The sequence below is a fragment of the Heliangelus exortis genome, chromosome 6, assembly GCF_036169615.1.
Source record: "Heliangelus exortis chromosome 6, bHelExo1.hap1, whole genome shotgun sequence".
Classification (NCBI taxonomy): Eukaryota; Metazoa; Chordata; class Aves; order Apodiformes; family Trochilidae; genus Heliangelus; species Heliangelus exortis.
Genome location: NC_092427.1, coordinates 27,416,230 through 27,433,981, shown reverse-complemented (window position 1 = coordinate 27,433,981; position 17,752 = coordinate 27,416,230). Strand labels below are relative to the sequence as shown.

Below are 17,752 nucleotides of genomic sequence, written 5' to 3'. Positions count from 1 at the left end.
AATATTTAAGAACTAAATTTTTCATTACTGAAATCAAAAGAGTTTAAAAATCTAAAGTTCTTTTTCTGTGTAAAATGAACAAGTGAATCTGGTCAATCTTGCTAATAGTGCATGCTTCAGAAGATGGGGGTAGTTTAGACCTCCTGGTCTCTGGCTTGATTATTTATAGCTATGCCTTTATTTTAAAATGAGAACAAACAAATATCTTTTTACTATATCACTGACAACAATCAGTTTATCTGTTTTGGGGGTGGTAATTTTGACACCTGCTGAGTTTTGGTAACTTATGAATAGGTGAATACAGGGACTGTTCTGCCCTTGATCCACATGCCTAACTTATGAAGCATGTTTGAAACTGTTTCCAATTAAAAGCTATTCAGTCCTCACTATTGAATGTTCAGCTTCAGCTCTGTATCTTTTAACATTGTGGATTGTAGGTTTTTGATTCAATGTACATGTTTATGGATTGTGTAAATTATTAGAATATGAAAATATGAGAATACAAGTCTTTTTTAATAGTAAGCCTATTGTCAACATTACTTGGGTTTTTTTACTTCAATTTAACTTAACTTTTTTGGAAAGACTTAATAAGAGCAGTAATCAAGTTAAATGAGAGTAATTTCTTCTGAAATTCAGGGAAAAGAATTGGTGAAGCCAAAGTAGAAATGCTGAACTTTTTGTACTTTATATTCAAGCATTTAAAAACACCATTTATGAAAGTACACCTTTTCCTAGGATGGATAACATTCTATTATTAGTAAGGCGTTCTGTGGAAAATTCTGTATAATACCACACAAAGTTTGGTCTTTGCTCTTAGGTTTATTTTATGTTGCAGTTAAAGGGGAAATGGCAGGTGGCAGGAGGAAAATTATGGTAACCACTTCAGATTTTCAAAGCATTAAAGTGCAAATAAATTGCCAATTATCATTCTAATTTTTGTTTCATCAAAATGGTTAGGCAGAATAAAAAAAAATCCTTCTTAATTTCTTTGTCACAAAATATACAATTCAGAAAAATACATAATAAATTTGTTTAGAACTTTTGTAATGAGTTGGATGGGTGTTGGTATCTTTGTCAATCCAACATTGATTAAAGCAATAAAAATGTCATTACTGTTCAAAAAGGATTTGGAAAACAAGGATTTGGGGTTTTGGAACATATAGCTCCTTTCCTTTCCTACAGAAAGAGAAAAGGGTGTTGCATATGAAGGAAAGTAGTACAAAAATGGAGGCAGTGGCTCAGTGGTTAACAGAACTTAAATCTGTCCCTGTAAATTGAAATCAGGACCCCCCACCACCCTTTTCTGTGTATTTTCTGTATGCTGAAGAAGTAATTTCATTAACGTTTCAATCTTTCATTGTTACCAGTAATAATAAAAAATTTTATTTTCCTAATACCAGAGTTGGGACTGCTGTGGTCACGTTTCTGGAAGCTCAGAGTGCTCATACCTTCCTGTGGTTTGTTTCTGCACTGCTTTGAATCTCAAAAATACTGCACTGTTGCAAAGTATTTAAAAACTGGGGTCTAGGTGAGCAGGGATGAGCCTGAGGCTAGTAGATGCATAGAAATGGTGGCCAACTGGGCAGTAGAAGCCTGGTGCTGTGCTTGGTGCTGCACGCCCAAGGAGCATCATGCAGCAGTGTGGGTGTTTGCCACTCTGCTCTTACAGAGCCTGGCACTGCTCTGATGTAGCCCATGGTGCTGCTTTGTGAGATCTGGGATTTAAGAGTGATGGATATGCTCCAACTTGAAAGTTGGTTTTGAGAATTCAGCCTGGCCTCTATGGACTGTGGGAAAGGTTTCCTTCTCTGGTGGGTAACACCTAAATTCAGCTGAAGAACCTGACCTGGGTGTGCTGATAATTTCTTTTTCTGTGAAGTTTCAATGACATGCAAAAAAACCCAAAAAACAAACCAGCAAGCATCTCTCAGGCAAACACTGGCACTTTCCTCTAATGGCTGGATAAGGATCTTGACTAAATATAGAATCAATGTAATCAACTGGAATAGTTTCAGTGTGGAAGCTGAAATATTTATCTCTACCCTGGAACTTGTAATATACCTTTCATGGTTTATCTGAAGTTCTTTCCTAGGCCCTTGATTTGCAATTGGTTTGCTTTGCAGATTCTTTACGCAGTTGTTGCCCGCTAGTGTGTATCATCTGATTTAATAATGGAATTTATAAAGGTGCATATTGTTAGTAATATAGTGTGTTTCCCATGGGATGTTTTTGTGGCCATAAAGTACTTGTTTTCAGAGTCTTGGTGCTCGTTACACAGCATCCCACCTCTGTGCTGCTAGTGTGAACTTGACTTCAGTTCTACCTACAATTATAGACTGTAGCTCAGGCAAAAGAGTAAATTTTTACAATTCTGTGAGTGCATGTGGTTTAATTTTATAGCTCTATGTCCAGGAAAATGTACTCAGAGCTTGCCCACTATTACTGCTCAGGAGGACAATTGCTTAAGAACGCAGAGATTTCAGCAGAGGAAAACAGTAAAGTCTAAAGGAATCTGGTGGATTCTTCTGGGGAAATCACAAAATCAGAGGATGGTTTGGGTTGGAAAGGACCTTAAAGACCATCTAGTTCCAACCCCCCTGCCATGGGCAAGGACACCTCCCGTTAGACCAGGTTGCTCCAAGCCCCATCCAACTTGGCCTTGAGCACTTCCAGGGATGGGGGATCCACAGTCTCCCTAGGCAGCCTGTTCCAGCACCTCACCACTCTGACACTAAACAGTTTCTTCCTTATGTCTAATCTAAATCTACCCTCTTTGGCACAATGTGCTCTTGTAAGAAGTAGCTCCCCTTTCTTGTAGAAATGTGGAGAGGAAAGATTATTATTATGCTGCCTGCTGTAGAATGGGCAGATGAGGCGTAGCAGTGTTTGTGGTCATGTTTAACATAAGCTCAATAGGAAGATAAGACAGAAGTACATCTTTTTTATTACATAGTTACAAGTCATCATTTAGGTGCTTAGATTGTTCTTGTATATACTCAGTGACATTTAAAATTTTCAAAATCCACATCTGCATTGATTTGTAAATACTTGTTACATAAAAAAGCAATTATTATTTCACAAATTTAATTATGTACTCAAGTTTTAGCTGTGTTTGCTTTAGAACCCAGTGGTGGGTTTTGATATTAAATACAAGAAAGGAGAAGGAGTTTCATCTCTCTTACCTCCTTTTCATTTTCACATACAAAGCTTGTTTAAATCCTTTGGGACAAAAGAATGAATTTAACCCAATTTTTGTGAGGTGCTTATGTAAATAAAATTGTTTTGCTTGACTTCAAAGCCTGAGAAGTCTTTTTAAAACCCTAATTTCTGTATACATTGTTTTAGATATATATTATGGTCATGTTTATGCTTAAGGAATGATGTAGGTGATGATAGAAAATTCTTTGATCTGCCCTGATTTTAAAAAAAAAAAAAATCAGATTGTTTGAGATGGGCAATTCAAACTGAAGTAAAAAGAGAAACAAATATTGCCTCCATATGTTCATTTCAGAGACTGGTCACAGTCCTATTTTTCCCTGATACAGTTTTAGGAAGTCTTATTTTGCCTGTTGTTGACTTCCCTAAAAGGATTCCAATGCCTTTTTTTCCTGGAGCCTATATGTGAGAGATAATAGTACTTTAATATTATGAAAAATTGTAAACAAATGAAGATCTTTCAAAAGACAGTAAGCTTTAAAATGACTGTCTCTTGTCCTTCTGGATTCACACAAGGTCCAATAAATAGGTAGGCATTAAAAAGTGCTTTGCAGCAAGTCTGATACAGCTGGATCCATACCTGGAAGTGAAGGGACAGAAGCTGAAGAATGCTCCACGTCCTTGTAGTGATTTTTTAGAGAACTTAACTTTTCCAGTATTTGTATGACTGTAATTTACCCCAGATGGTTTCATCTTCACCAGAAGAGATAATAGGACATGCATTTGGTTACATCTACAGTACCCAGTTAGTTGTAGCTATCAGTAATCAGTAGCTTAACTTGATGTAACATTTGGACAAAATAGAATTTTGTAATGTTACCAGGTCCCTAGGAGGAAGTCACTGCTGATCAGGATTAAGATGAACATATGGAGCAGTGGAAAATTACTTCCCTTGTACTTGTTCTGTTCTCTACAGCTGCCAAGTAATTTCTGAAAGCCAGTAAATACATTCAGATTGTTTTGTACGTTTTGGGGGGGTTGTACTTTTTGAGTAGTGCTTGCTTTTCATTTGAGAAACATCATTCCCCTCTGTCATAGAGACTCTGTTATCAACATATTTGCTAAAAATACCAAGTGTTTTAAAACTACTTTATTTGTTTTACAGAACATTTCACCTGCATTATTAAAGTGCTGTTCACTTTACTGTACACTCAAGCCCTGGCAGCACTTTCTGTCAAATGCAGTGCTGAAGACAGGATAGCATGGAAAGAGTCAGGAGCTCTCAAAAAGGTTGGTTAATTTATTAAAACATTGATTAAATTTTGCTTGTGCATTTCTAGGTAGGAAGATAGTTTTGCTTTGAATATAATAATTTGCTTCTGCTTCACAAAATCCAGTATTTTTTTTCTATGTGTGCAGTTTTTGGTACGTGACAAGACTAAAAAGCTTCACAGTGAGTATCTAGTTCCAGAACTGAGTTTCAGGTTTGAGGCTGTATTTTTGCAGTTCCAGTCTTGAGTTTATTGCAATGGTATCAAGTAAATGCAACTTTCCTTCCTGTCAAATTGAAGCCTTCCTAAAGTAGCCTGTGGCTTGATCTGATGTGCTTCTTTGTGAGAAAAGCAGGCAAATTTGGTGGTGAGGAAAAAAAAAAACCTGTCTTTTTCTTACTTGTTCATTGTGTGGCTAGCCATATAAATTCCTCTTAATATTTGGTCTGGAGTGCTCATGTGATGAAGATGCAGAGAACAAAATTGGTAGTCTAGGCAGGTATATATTTCACTAGCTTTTCCTTGCCTTTTGATAGTGTTTCCAAGTAAAGTGAAGATGCATCTTGCTGTTTCAGTTCAGCTGATTCAATGCCAGTCCCACCAAAAGACACAGTTCCCTGTGCTGGCGCTGGCATTCATTTAATCTGTTGGTGAGTCTTCCATTCCACAGATTGATTTTCCACATCAGAAGAGCACTGGTGTCAGACCAAGGGAAAGGATGGCAGTGCTGGAGCAGGGAGAAGCAATGGGAGGAGGAATTTCCCTTTGTGCAAGACCCGGGCCTTAGATTTTGTTGTCTCTAAAACAGGATGCATGTTGGGAAGCATGACCTGCTTTTACATACAAGTTAAATTTGTCAAACTCACTGGTTGTAACTCTGAGACAGTAAAGATAAACTGTCTGCTGGCCAAATTGCTACTGTGTCTGGACTTGATTTAAGCATTTGATATCACTTGGCAATACTATGATTTGTTAACTTTTGTAATTTGTAAATTTTAGTTTTCAAATTAGTAAATTGTAATTTTCTCAGAATTTGAAGGACATTTGCTTAAGATTGTTGCTGGTGAGGGTTTTGGTTTTTTCCCCATTTCCTGTTTACTTAGGTGACTCCCAAGTGATAGATAATTTTGGAGTTTAAAGTTGGTGTTAGGAAGCATATAAAGAGACTGCTACCCAGCTGTGTTACCAGCTTATATTGTTTCATATAAACATGGACTGTCTTCTTGTTAGTAGCAGAGGTTGGAGTTTCATCTGAACGTACATTTACAATGCTTAATTGTCTATGGTAAGAGATTTTATTGTATGAAAATAGACTTCTGGGACGTGGTAGGTGGGCTTGCTACTTGTAATACTAAGATGTTGTCTGATAGAACCATGTGAAAGCATTTGCTTCACAGAAAGCACTTTGTACTTGAGACTTGAAAAAATGGTTCAGATACCTGATTTATGAAGCAGCCATCTCTCTTGGAGTTAGAGAGGGTCCATTTTAGTGGAATTTCCTCTAGTATGCTTGACTTTAGCTGATACTATGAAGGAGACAGTAGCAGATGAGTATGTAAAATCACACAGTACGTGATTGTGAACAGACGTTGACATTTAGTGTAATTCAAGTAACACAGCAGATTAACTTCTGTCAGTTTGAGAATTTTTACTTTTCTCCTGTGGGAAGCCCGGTGAGGGCTGCTGATACCTTTCCAGGCAGGAGGAAGATATGAGCACTGCTCCACACAAGATATGTGCTGCACTGGCAGCTCTCTCTCTCCCTTGAACACCTCCTCCTCCTGCCCGTTGCCACATCAGTGATCTGTGTACAAAGGTTCCAGTTCTGACAGCAGCTTGGCAGTATGAGCTTAGGGTCATCTCTGCCTGAGCCTCAGACCTTCAGAGATAAACACCACTGAGTTTCACTTCTCAGTGGCACCAAGAGGGGGACATTGTACTTCTGATTCCCAGTTTTACTCTTATTGTATTTGCAATGGGCCTTAAAGTGTCTTCAGAAGCCTAAAAGTTTGTCCTGACTGCCAGTTTGAGTATATGTTACATTCTGGATCTTAAAATAAATAAATATAAATAAAATATAAACATTTATAATAAATAAATATTTAAAAAATATATATATAAATATAAAGTCTGTCTTCCTGATGCTGATAGTTGAAGACCTAAAATTAAAAATTATAATTAATGTCAAAATACATTAAAGAAACCAACTGATGAATTATACTCATTGTTACTTACTGAAGTGTTTATACCTTAATCTTCTATAGTTGTTTGGGAATTTTCTTAAAGCATCCCAGTAATGTTCCACTCCCTCATTGTTTGTTATGTTGATAATATGCTAGCAGAACTCAAAATTCCTATCATTCCCTAAATGGAAATTTCTGATAGCTTTCTATAATTACTGCCTTTAAATGCCGTGGCTCAAAGCTAAGTGGGTATTTATTCTTTCCACTGAATACTTTTCCCATCTGTAGTAGGTGTGGATTGTCCATCCCAAACACAAATTTGTGTTTTCTGATAGATTCATTTCAATTTAAAGTACATAACAAATGTTTTCTAGCTCATTCTGGTTGGTACATTTTTGAAAACTTTTAATTTTCTTTTTAGAAATTATTTCTAATACAGTTAAGACTCTGTAAAAACACAATGTATCTGTAAAGTGATTCTACCTAACTGTAAAGTAGGCATTTTATACTTGCAAAAAAAAATTAGAAAAAAAAAAGCAACATTATAGAAGTGTTTTCATATAGCACTCAGTATAGAAGATGTGTAATTGAAGTAGCAATTCATATTTTGCACTGTCAGCTAAAGACAGTCCCTTGCTGTAGATTTTTTTTTTTTTAAAGCATTGCATATCTGTATGTCAGAATTTGCATGTTTGTCAAAAGGGAATGTACTGCAATGCACTTTTTCAATGTACTTTTCAATGTACTTTTTCAGGAACAATTTTTCATTTTCATGACCATTGCATTTTGGTTTGCTTTCCTATTTATTTGCAGAATACATCCAGTGGAGAAAAATCATGGGAAGTACTGCTGGGTCATGTGATTAGTGAGCTGTCTAAGGGGAAGATATATGAAGAAGGAGAGACTGAAGAATTAACAATGGTATTGGCAAATCTCTTGAGAATTTCTCCAGTGTGTCCCCTTTCTGTCTCATATTTAAGTTTTTCAGCCTCATTGTTATAATGATGTTTCTCTGATCTTGCTAAAGACTGTAGTGCAATGTTTTATATTCTAGATCAAAGCAGATCCCTTTGGGACAGTTTGCCTGGGCAAATCTTTCTTTTACTAAAATAATATATGGCCAGTGCTGTGTTGAGAAAGTTATTGAAAAGTACTTCTTATAATTGTGGTTTTTTAATCATAAGTATGAAAGACCTTTCAGAAATTTGGAAAACTGAGTATTTAAGTAGAAAAAAACATTTTTCAAGGGGGAAAGAAACCCCACATTTTTTTCAGGTTATTAGTGAAATTGTGGTCTTAGGAATGTATGTGTGATGCAGTGGTTTATAGAGTATCATAGGAGACAACTTATCTTGGGCAGTATTTAGTAATTGCTTCCTTCCCCCATAGGTAAATCGTGATTCTGTAGAGTGTTATCTGCAGCAGTTCTGCCTGCCTTTCCTCAGGATCACAAGCCTTCTTCAACACCATCTTTTTGGAGGGGATTTGCCTAGTTGCCAGGTACAAATTGAGAAGGGCACACTCAAATGTTTCCATTTAAAAGCTAGAGAGCAAAACTAAGACTTTTAAGGTGTCTTGTTCATGGTACGTATTTTCTATCCTAAAATTTTAATTTTTTAAAATCATACTTTCTAGCATTCCTCTGCAGCATTTATTTATGAATTTATTTTCATGGCAGTTTCCCAGAAAAAATGGTACTACATGCTTTTATTTTATCAGGTCCTAGATGTCTGTCTCATAAAAAACCAACATACATTTAAAACTTGTCCTGCTTTTTCAGAAATAGCATAATTTCCAGACAAACTGGAATTCATTCCTGTTTTATTTAATGCCTATTAATACTTGGACATAATTTTCAGAGATATTGCATCAGCAGACTATTACATTTAAATTCCATGGCTGATTTAAACAGAATTTGCTGCAGGTCAGCTCCCTCATTTCTTTGCCTCAAAATCCGTCTCATCTCTAAAACAGCTACAAGCCAGTCTGGGGTACTAAACAGGAAAAAAACAGCTGGGGCACCTGGGGAAGAGTTGGTTTGTTTGGTTTTTTGGATTTGTGGTTTTGTGTAGCTTTAGATTTGTCGGGTTTGTTGGTTGGTTGGTTTTGGGGTTTTTTGGTGGAGGTGGTGGTGTGTTTTTTGGGTTTTGGCTGTTGTTCTTTTTTTTTTTTAATTCTGACCAGTTTCCCTTCATTTTGAGAAGCCAGTTTGAAGTAACCTTGAAAAAAAATAGAAGGTTGTTATGTCTCTGAATATGCCTGTTACCATCTTGTACTACATCTTTACTGTTGTTACTGGAATAGACACATTTTTAATAAACTATTTAAAAGTTCAGAGCGTAGGTTTTGAACTAAATTTCTCTGTTTTTATACCTAAAAGGAAGATGAAGAATTCACAGTTCTTGCCAATTGCCTGGGTCTGTTACCATCTTTTCAGTCAGCTCATCAGTTCACCAGTGCCTCTTGTCTCGATTGGCCAGTGCCAGCATTTGACATGATATCTCAGTGGTGCTCAGAATTGGCTTCATTTGCAGACAGACATCCAGATCAAGTAAAGGTATGTGGCAAAATTACATTTCCCAAAATAGTCCTGATGTGGAAGCAGTTATTTGTTGCTTGATTCACTAATACACTATTGTTTTGGATAAGGATCTGAGAACCTGACTTGTAAATGAGAGAGAATTTTTAATTGGAAATATTAGATAGTAGTTGTGGGTTGGATTGGTTAAAAACAGAAAGAAGAAACACTTTTTTATGGTTGCTGTAGACAGCCAGTAAAAATTAGTAGGTTAAATGAAAAGGCATTACTGCCTTAAAAAAACCTGAAAACAAAAACAAACAAAAAACCTCACATAAAACTGGACAGTGTTTCTAAGAGCAAAAGTGAAGACTTGTATTTGAAAACTGTTTTTTAAGTAGTGCCTGCCCTATCAAAATTTGGTTGCTTGCTAATGGCTTCAAAATTTGTGTGTGCCACACAGTTTTGGAATGTCTTCCATTATCATTTACAAAGCCTAACTTCAGTTCTGTTTTTGAAAGTTTTAGTTTAAATTTTGGCTAGGAGACAGCTTTTGTAGTTACTGTCAAGGTTTGGCATCAGTGTGTTCGTTTTGCCAGAAATAACTTGATGCAGTGAGTGGGAGTCTTTAGATCAGTTTTAATCCTGTTTTAGCTGTGAAGATTTTTTTGCTTAAAGTGTCACATTTAGAATATGTCCCTGGGAAAATGTAAGCATTAATTTTTTTACCCATGCCAAAAGATGAAGTGTGACCACAGTTGAGAGAGGTGTTTAGCCAGAGGCAGGTGACTATTTCTAGTTGACTTCTGACTTCTAAATTTGTAAGATGCAGAAGTGGCAAGAGATTTTTATACTGCATGTCTTCCTGCTTTGGTGTTCTTTTCTCTTAGAAAATATAAATGCATAAAAAAATGCACAGAACCTGATACACTGTTCTTATCTTACTTGTAGGCTTTGCTTATCCAGGAGCCCAAGTGGGGCTTGCCACGCCTCCTCCAGTTGCCTGAGAATTATAATACCATTTTTCAGTATTATCACAGAAAGACTTGTACTGTTTGCACCAAGGTTCCTAAAGACCCTGCTGTTTGTCTAGTTTGTGGTACTTTTGTATGCTTGAAAGGACTGTGCTGCAAACAACAGAGTTACTGTGAATGTGTACTGGTAAGAGAGTTAATTCAGATTTTGTAATTGATTCTCACACTCCTGGATAGTTCATGGCTCCATTGCTCAGTTTTGATGTTTTTATTCCCAGAACATGTTTATATAATCAATAGAATAATTTGGGTTGGAAGAGACCTTAATATAAACTTTTTAAAGGGACCATTATAATGTTTTATTGCTTATGTCTGATAGAAAGAATGAGACTGGATTCTAGAGAGCAACTTTATTCACCTTTTTTAGGCCATAGCCTGTTGTTTCCCCCCTTTGAAAACTCTTACACTGTGTGTCATGTTGACACAAGGCTTTGATTCATAACAAACTGAAATTTGTCTACATTCCTTCATATATTATATCAATTTTCCTGGTTTGTTTCCTTGCTTTCTGCATACATACAATTATCAACGTGCGTGGGTTTTTTTCCCTTCCTCTGGAGTACTGTCTGATACACCTGTCTGATACTGGTGATCTGCAGACTATAGGCAGATAAGCATCATTTTAAGGCCTCTGACTTTGATCTGTGAGCATGGATTGAAAAAGCAAGTGATTACTAATAGATACTAATGTGAAAAGGGTAATATTATATTTTTCTGAATACTTTCTCTTCTTCTTTCTACCTATGAAAATTACTTGGTCATGCTATAGTTTCCTGTACAGCAACAATTTCAAAATATTGTTGAGGGTATAGTGCTCTTTTTTGTTAGGTAATTCTATTTCTCCATGTTAAGGAATATCTTCCCTTTTTGAGCAGAGAACTCTTTTTGTATGCAAGTGTTAATATAGCAGCTCAAGACATGGAGTTCCAGTTTGGAGAATTCAGGGCAGGTCATCCTTTCTCAAACTGTTTCTTAGTAAAATAACATGTATGTTACTTCATGCAAAACTAATTACTATTTTTAAAATCCTTTTTGTTATCATGTTGATAGACACTAATGTAATCTTTCCACTCTTCCCTACACTTATGATATTACAGCATTCTCAAAACTGTGGAGCTGGGACAGGAATATTTCTTTTGATTAATGCATCTGTAATCATCATCATACGAGGCCATCGCTTCTGCCTTTGGGGTTCTGTTTATCTTGATGCACATGGTGAAGAAGACAGAGATCTTAGGTAATGTTTTTGTTGCTACATGACAAGTGGGATTCATTGCTGTCCTTCTGTGTAGATGAATTTTATGTTATGCAACATATGCAGTCATAGATAACAATAGATCTTCACCTTCCTTGAGTGGGTAATCCACATTTACTGCAAACTGGACTGACTGTTTTTTCATACCCTTTTTTTGTTTGTTTTTTTAGGGTTTTGTTTATTTGTTTTGGCCCCAAGGTGATGTAATCATGATTACTGAGTTATCCACACCAGGCTCCCAACAGACAGATGCCTGTGTTGCCATTCCCAGTGACAGTCAATTCAATGACAGTTAATGCAGTGAGTGTTGCATTGGGAAACACATCTCTTCCAAAGTTGTTGTTTGGCCTTTAATTAAAATGTGCAGTTGGATTCCAGCATAGAGAAGGAATATAGCTTCCAAGCTACATGTGCCTGAGAGAACAGGGGGTGTTTCCTGGATTTTGCTGTCGAAGAGGGAAGAAGGGAAGTCCCAGCAGTTATCTTTATTAAAAACAAAACCAAAATCCTACTTCTCCTGGGGAAAAAAAAAAAAGAAAAAAAGAAAAAATTGTTTGAGTCTATATATAGTGTGTTGTTTACATAATGAAGCAGTTTTCCATTTATTTGTCATATTAACTTTTTTTTTTTCCCCCTACAGGCGTGGTAAACCCCTCTACATATGCAAGGAAAGATACAAAGTGCTTGAGCAGCAGTGGGTGTCTCACACTTTTGATCACATCAATAAACGATGGGGGCCACATTATAATGGCTTGTGAATCACCATCCTCATCCTCTGCACACCAGGTCATTGCTGTTCCCATGAGTGAATGCATCTTGACTGACAATAGCTTTAATTGAATGGGAGTTTAGCTCTTTGCCTTGGGGTAGAGTGGGGTATGGGCTTAAAAGGGAAGTGGAGCTTTGTCAACATGTAAAATTTTTGCAAAATTAGCTGCTGCTACTAAGTGATACAATAATTTGAAATTAAATCATAAAAATTGTGTGAGAAATCTATTGCACTCAGTAGTCCATTTTTCTTTTCTTTTTTTTTTTTTTTTTTTTTTTAAGCCCATAATTGTTAAGAAGCACAAATTTTACTTACAGTAAAATACAGGCTCCAGGGATAGCTGTTGGGTTTTTATTTTTCTCTGCATGGAGTTGAGTTTTTAGCAATTTTTGCTGAAACAGTGTACATGTCTACTACATCTACTAAATATGTTGGATAAAATTTCTTTGCCTTTTTTGTGTCGGTTTGAGGTTTTTTTGCTTGATAAACAGCTGTAATTAGACAGGGTTTGTAAAACGGTTGTGAGACTGCATGGTAACAATTGGTCTGAAAGTTGAATTTTAAAGAGACGTCATGAGAAGTCTTGAAACAGTTCAGGCATTACTGAAAACTTACGCATTCTCAGGAAATTAACAAATTTTTTTTCTCCATAAAGTGAAATAGCTGTAAATTAGGTATCTTACTGTTCTTAATGTAATCCAGAATACTTTTTTTTTTTTTTTTCCCAGAGAGGAGGTATTTTTTTCCCCTATCAATTGAATAAACTGTCAGTGATAACACATACAGAAATTGCTGTATATAGAAAATTTATATGGTGCCCAGCATAGTGGATCCCAGTTACAAACATAACAACCATAAGCTTGCCTGCCATTTCAAACCAGATGTATGTTTCTGAGTGATGGGATAAGGAATGTGCAGGCTATTCTGCAAATGAAACAAGTTTTTATCTTCCCTGTCATTTCAGGAGGTTCCTCTACATTGTATTTGTTTATAGTAATCACTGTTCTTTCTGCTTGGTTTCCTGAAAAGGAAAAAAAAAAAAAATCAACAGGATAGTGTAGATGAAAACTAATGCATATGCAGCCTTGCTGGATGAATGCCAAAACAGTTTATGCTTCAAGGGGTAAAAAAAAATTCATGAGAATGGGCATGGCTGGGTGAAACGCCACAGTGTAAGTAGGTAAGAAAGATTACAGTTAAAATACTGGTATGTAATATATTGCTACTAATGTTTTTCACAAGTGTTGGACATTTGTTGGCTATTTCATACAGTACTACCAAGCAGTTCCTGGTAGTTTCGACTTTCATAGCTTGCGTGTAAAATAAAATTTGTATGTGTAAAATAAAAACATCTTATGATAAAACCACATATACAATGGAAACAATGCCCCTGTGGAAGTCATTATCTAGTGGAAAGTGTATAGGGGAAATAAAATGACTGTATAGCAATCAAGGAGAATGGACAGAAGGAAAAGTAACTAACTAGAAATTAATATTTCTGGATATCTGCAATTCAAAACACCCCACAATAAAGGATGCTGAAGTTTATACTACGTATAAATATATAAATATTTCAAAAGTATTACAGTACTTCCTGTAAGATTAGAATTACTCTGTTACACCAACAAAATGGCTATGTCTTTTCCAAAGTATTACTTTTTTGATACTGTATTATAAGTTCTGCCTGTAATATTTTTGCATAGCTCATTATGAATATCAGGCCATTTTGTAAATGTGGTTTAAGAGCAAAAAGATTCTTTACATCTCCAGCATAAGAATATTACAGGGCTCGTGAACTTCAGTAATCTGTAGTTTGAAGCTCCAATGCTCTATTTACAAGAGATAACGTATCCAGAACTTGATTACTGTGTTTTATTTAAAATGGAATGTTCTCTGGTTGTGCATATGGTTGTGAAGTAAAACTATTGGCCTTAACTTTAACATTCGGGTATTTCATGGTGTTTATTTTAGTACTGGTGAATTAGTCACCAGTCAGTTTAAAAGCAACAACAAAAAAATCTCTTGGTTGAAAAATTGTACTTGAATGTCCTTGCATGCTGCTAAACAAGAATTTTGATTTCCCCCGTAACTTTTTAAATCCTACTTTATTAAGCTAACCTTGAAAAATAACAGGTCCAAACTAGAGTGGTGTGTGCGTGTATTACTCAAATATTCTGGTGTGATATCCTGTATGAATGATCATTTAAGTACAGTACATTACTGTAGAATCTAAATCAATCTTTATAACACATCAGAAGAGCATAAAACTAGGAATACAGTAATTGACATTGTAAGATATGTTAATAAAAGTCTACTGTCGATCTGTGTGTTTGTGATATTTTTCCTCTCTACCCCAGTCATCCAAAATGTGGTTAATGTTGAACTCTTCCCAATTGCCAGGCAGTTATTTAATGTCCAAAGTTTATGCATGTGAAGTACTTGCCCTAGAGAGCAAATGTGGTAGGTTTTTTTTTTTCTTTGTCACTTACACGCAGTCATACTTCACATTAGTAATTTGGGTTCTTTTATTTTACTGATAACTGTACCTCTTAAAAGTTGTACTTAATGTTATGCCAGCCATTACAGCATCGCTGCTGCAAACTGCTAAAATTAAAATGCTGACTTGAGAAACTGTACTTCTGGGAAAACTGTGCTTGATCTTCTGTCAAATCTGTTTCTGGAATAACTATTGCTTCAATTTGATGTATGTATATATTTATGTATTAAATTTTTCCTTTTCTTTTGACCTTTGAGAGATTTGGTGAAACAGTCTTGTTTTGACCTTGAGCTGTGGATAACAGTGGGCTTTTTAGTGGTGAAATGTTCAATGAACATTTTTCATTAACTCTGCAGTAAAAATCTTTGATAACTCACAGCATTTCACAAGCATGTGACATTTTTCCTTTAAAAAGAGGGTCTTTTGCTACAGTATCCAACAACTCCTATTCTCTTGAATCTCATGAGATCAAGTTTGTGCTGTGTGTAAAGCTGCCAGAGGAGACCATGCGTTTTGTGCTGATGTTGGTATTATTTAGATCTAATTTTCATCTAACCCAGATTCCATGGTCCTGCTTTTCACTTTTGTTTCTCAGAGGCAGAGGTAATGATCAGTGGAGCCTCCCTGAGGCTCCCTTATCTTAACCTAGATAAGAATGAAATTATATTTGTAAAGCAAGAAAAACCCAGGAATGAGCTGTGACCCAGTGTAAGGAGGTTCACAGCTCTGCAGGGTATGAAGGAGTGCGTGTCCTCAGGAGGTTGGCTCTGTGTGACAGTTTCTGTTTTGTGGATTGCTCACTGCAGTCAGTGAGTCCCACAGGGCTGGTCTGAAGGCCATGCTACAGGAATGCCTCGTTTTGGTAGGGCCTTGAGCACGGCCTTGAGATGGGCAGTTGTTTGCCTGTAAGTACCTGTACACTGAGAGAAGCCCCTTGCCTCTTCTGCCACTATAATCTCCTGTCACTGAGGCTGTCATCTTGCTGGTTTGTACTAGTGATGAATTGCTGGAAATGGATGTTCCTAAGTAGAAAAAGAGTATTCAAATGCCTCATGAATTCATAGCTATATAAATGGCCAGGGTGTTCTAATAAATCTTAAAAATCCTTTTAATTGATAGGTTTTGAATTTATTGTTTTATTCGCCGTATCATTTGTACTTTCTTATCACTAAGACTATTCAGGAGATTTAATGCCACACAGTGTTGGGTTTCTTTGAATTATTACTGAAAAAGCAAAAAAGGAATCTTATTCAATAAGCCCTAGTTTGAAAACGCTTATCTTAATAGTCTAAAACATGATTTGTGCAATGTATGGTCTATGTGGTACAGGAAAATGTGAAAAAAACCTCACTCTTTTGAAAAGCATTTTAAATTTAGCTTTGAGTCCCAGTGAAACTGTCTCAAAATGAGCTTTCATAAAAAACATGTGAAAAGCCATTTCCTGTAATTCTGTCACTTGATGTAGCACAGTCTGGTCTCTTAATTCATGAAAATGGGAGCTGGTTCCATGGAAACCTCTCGCATCATTGAATGATTTACTACCTAATAAACAGCTTATTATTCCTCTTATCGTTATCTCTTGTATGTACCACATGGATGGTAAACCTTTCTGCTTTTACTGAGTATGGAAACAGATGTTTTAACTAGAGCTAAAATGTTGGGGTTTTGTTTGTTTGTTTGTTTTTGGGTTTTGTTTGTTTGTTTTTGGGTTTTGTTTGTCTTTTTCTTTCCATTTCCTCCTGTCATAGAGCAGGAATTTCTTGGGTTTTTCTGTAAAATCAAAATCCCTCAGTCAATTCCTTATGATGCAGGATCTCTATTACTTTTGCTACTGGAATTGCTTACACCTCCTGCTGCCTAATACATTTCCCATTGTAGAACTGCTTTCAACTCGTGCTTACTAAGCTTCTTAATAATTTTGACTGAAAAAAAAAAATATGCTGGTCTTATTCCTCACAGTTGGACCTTTAATTTTTTTTTTTGCTTCCACACAAAGCAAGATACTTTTCATAGAATAAAACTGGAAAAAAAAACCCTCACAAAAATATTGTTACCTTCATTTTGATGATGTTTTATCTAAATGCTGGGCATATCTACTCTCTCTATTTAGCATTAAATGTAGTGACCAAATGTGCATGAAGCTGTGTACTGAAGCACTTTACCAAATGAGAACAACCTTTTCTTGGGGGCTGCAAGTAAGTATTGACAAATACTTATTGAGCCTTTTTCTGTTTTTCAGGTATCAAGGAAAATTCTTTGCACCTGGCTCTTGAAGCCACTAATAAGGTTTGCTGTGAGAAGTGTTTTCCTTCTGTTTCTTTGAAAACCTGGTGCTCTCCCAATGTAACAAAGCACTCCTTATGCTTCTTCTGTCTCCACATTGTATATGAACTACCATGTTTTTGTAGTATTTCACAACAAAAGAACCCTCAAACAGCTGGAGACACCTCTGCAACTGTCTAACAATACCTTGCCAATAAGATTACATTCTCTCAGAGTACTTAGAATCATAGAATTGGCTGGGTTGGAAGGGACCTCAGAGATCATCAAGTCCAACTTTATGAAGAGACAGCCAGGGGGTGCAGCTTGAAAACTGGTTTGTAGAGGCAGTGGCTGCTTTCCTGTTCTATGGTTCCAGTCATTTTAGATTTGTCATGCCTGAGCTTCGAATATGTAAAACTTGCTTTGCAGTTTTTCATGGTATCTCCACAGGCCCTCAAATATTCTGTCTGTGTCCAAGGACTTCTCATTGCTCTTGAGAAGTCAGGACAGAGCTCCTGTTTCAATCCTGGAGAACTCTGTAGCAAGGTACTTGTTGAGAACTGCTGTGAAGTTAAACATCATATAAACTAAAATCATGCAGGTTCAGTAAAAGTAAGATTTTCAGGGACGTTGAAAAGACTGTGAAGTATTGTTTCATTTAGGTTCCCTAGTTGCCCGTTTTATCCTGTTGGATTTGTCTCATGCTTAACTTGTAAGCTCCTTTAAGACAGGGAACATCTCCTGTTTGGTTCAGCAAGGAAATCAAGTGCTTCTCTCTGATGGCAGACCAACTGCTGTTACAGCATC

At 36.3% G+C, this 17,752-nt stretch overlaps 1 protein-coding gene across 7 annotated transcripts in view; it reads left to right on the top strand.

Annotated features, from left to right (window-relative positions):
- The window catches only part of UBR3 (ubiquitin protein ligase E3 component n-recognin 3), a 103,669-nt gene extending 89,164 nt beyond the window's left edge, over positions 1-14,505 (top strand). For 6 of the 7 annotated variants that reach the window (XM_071747399.1, XM_071747398.1, XM_071747395.1 and 3 more), the window contains 7 exons: positions 4,322-4,446; positions 7,424-7,531; positions 8,000-8,110; positions 8,991-9,167; positions 10,080-10,289; positions 11,260-11,399; positions 12,058-14,505. In XM_071747399.1, coding sequence (XP_071603500.1) covers positions 4,322-4,446; positions 7,424-7,531; positions 8,000-8,110; positions 8,991-9,167; positions 10,080-10,289; positions 11,260-11,399; positions 12,058-12,175 — 989 coding nt within the window. In that variant the 3' untranslated portion in view covers positions 12,176-14,505. Of the gene's footprint in view, positions 1-4,321; positions 4,447-7,423; positions 7,532-7,999; positions 8,111-8,990; positions 9,168-10,079; positions 10,290-11,259; positions 11,400-11,587; positions 11,718-12,057 lie in introns of all 7 variants that reach the window. The other variant, XR_011726560.1, reaches the window with a different exon arrangement.
- Positions 14,506-17,752: the final 3,247 nt, after the last annotated feature.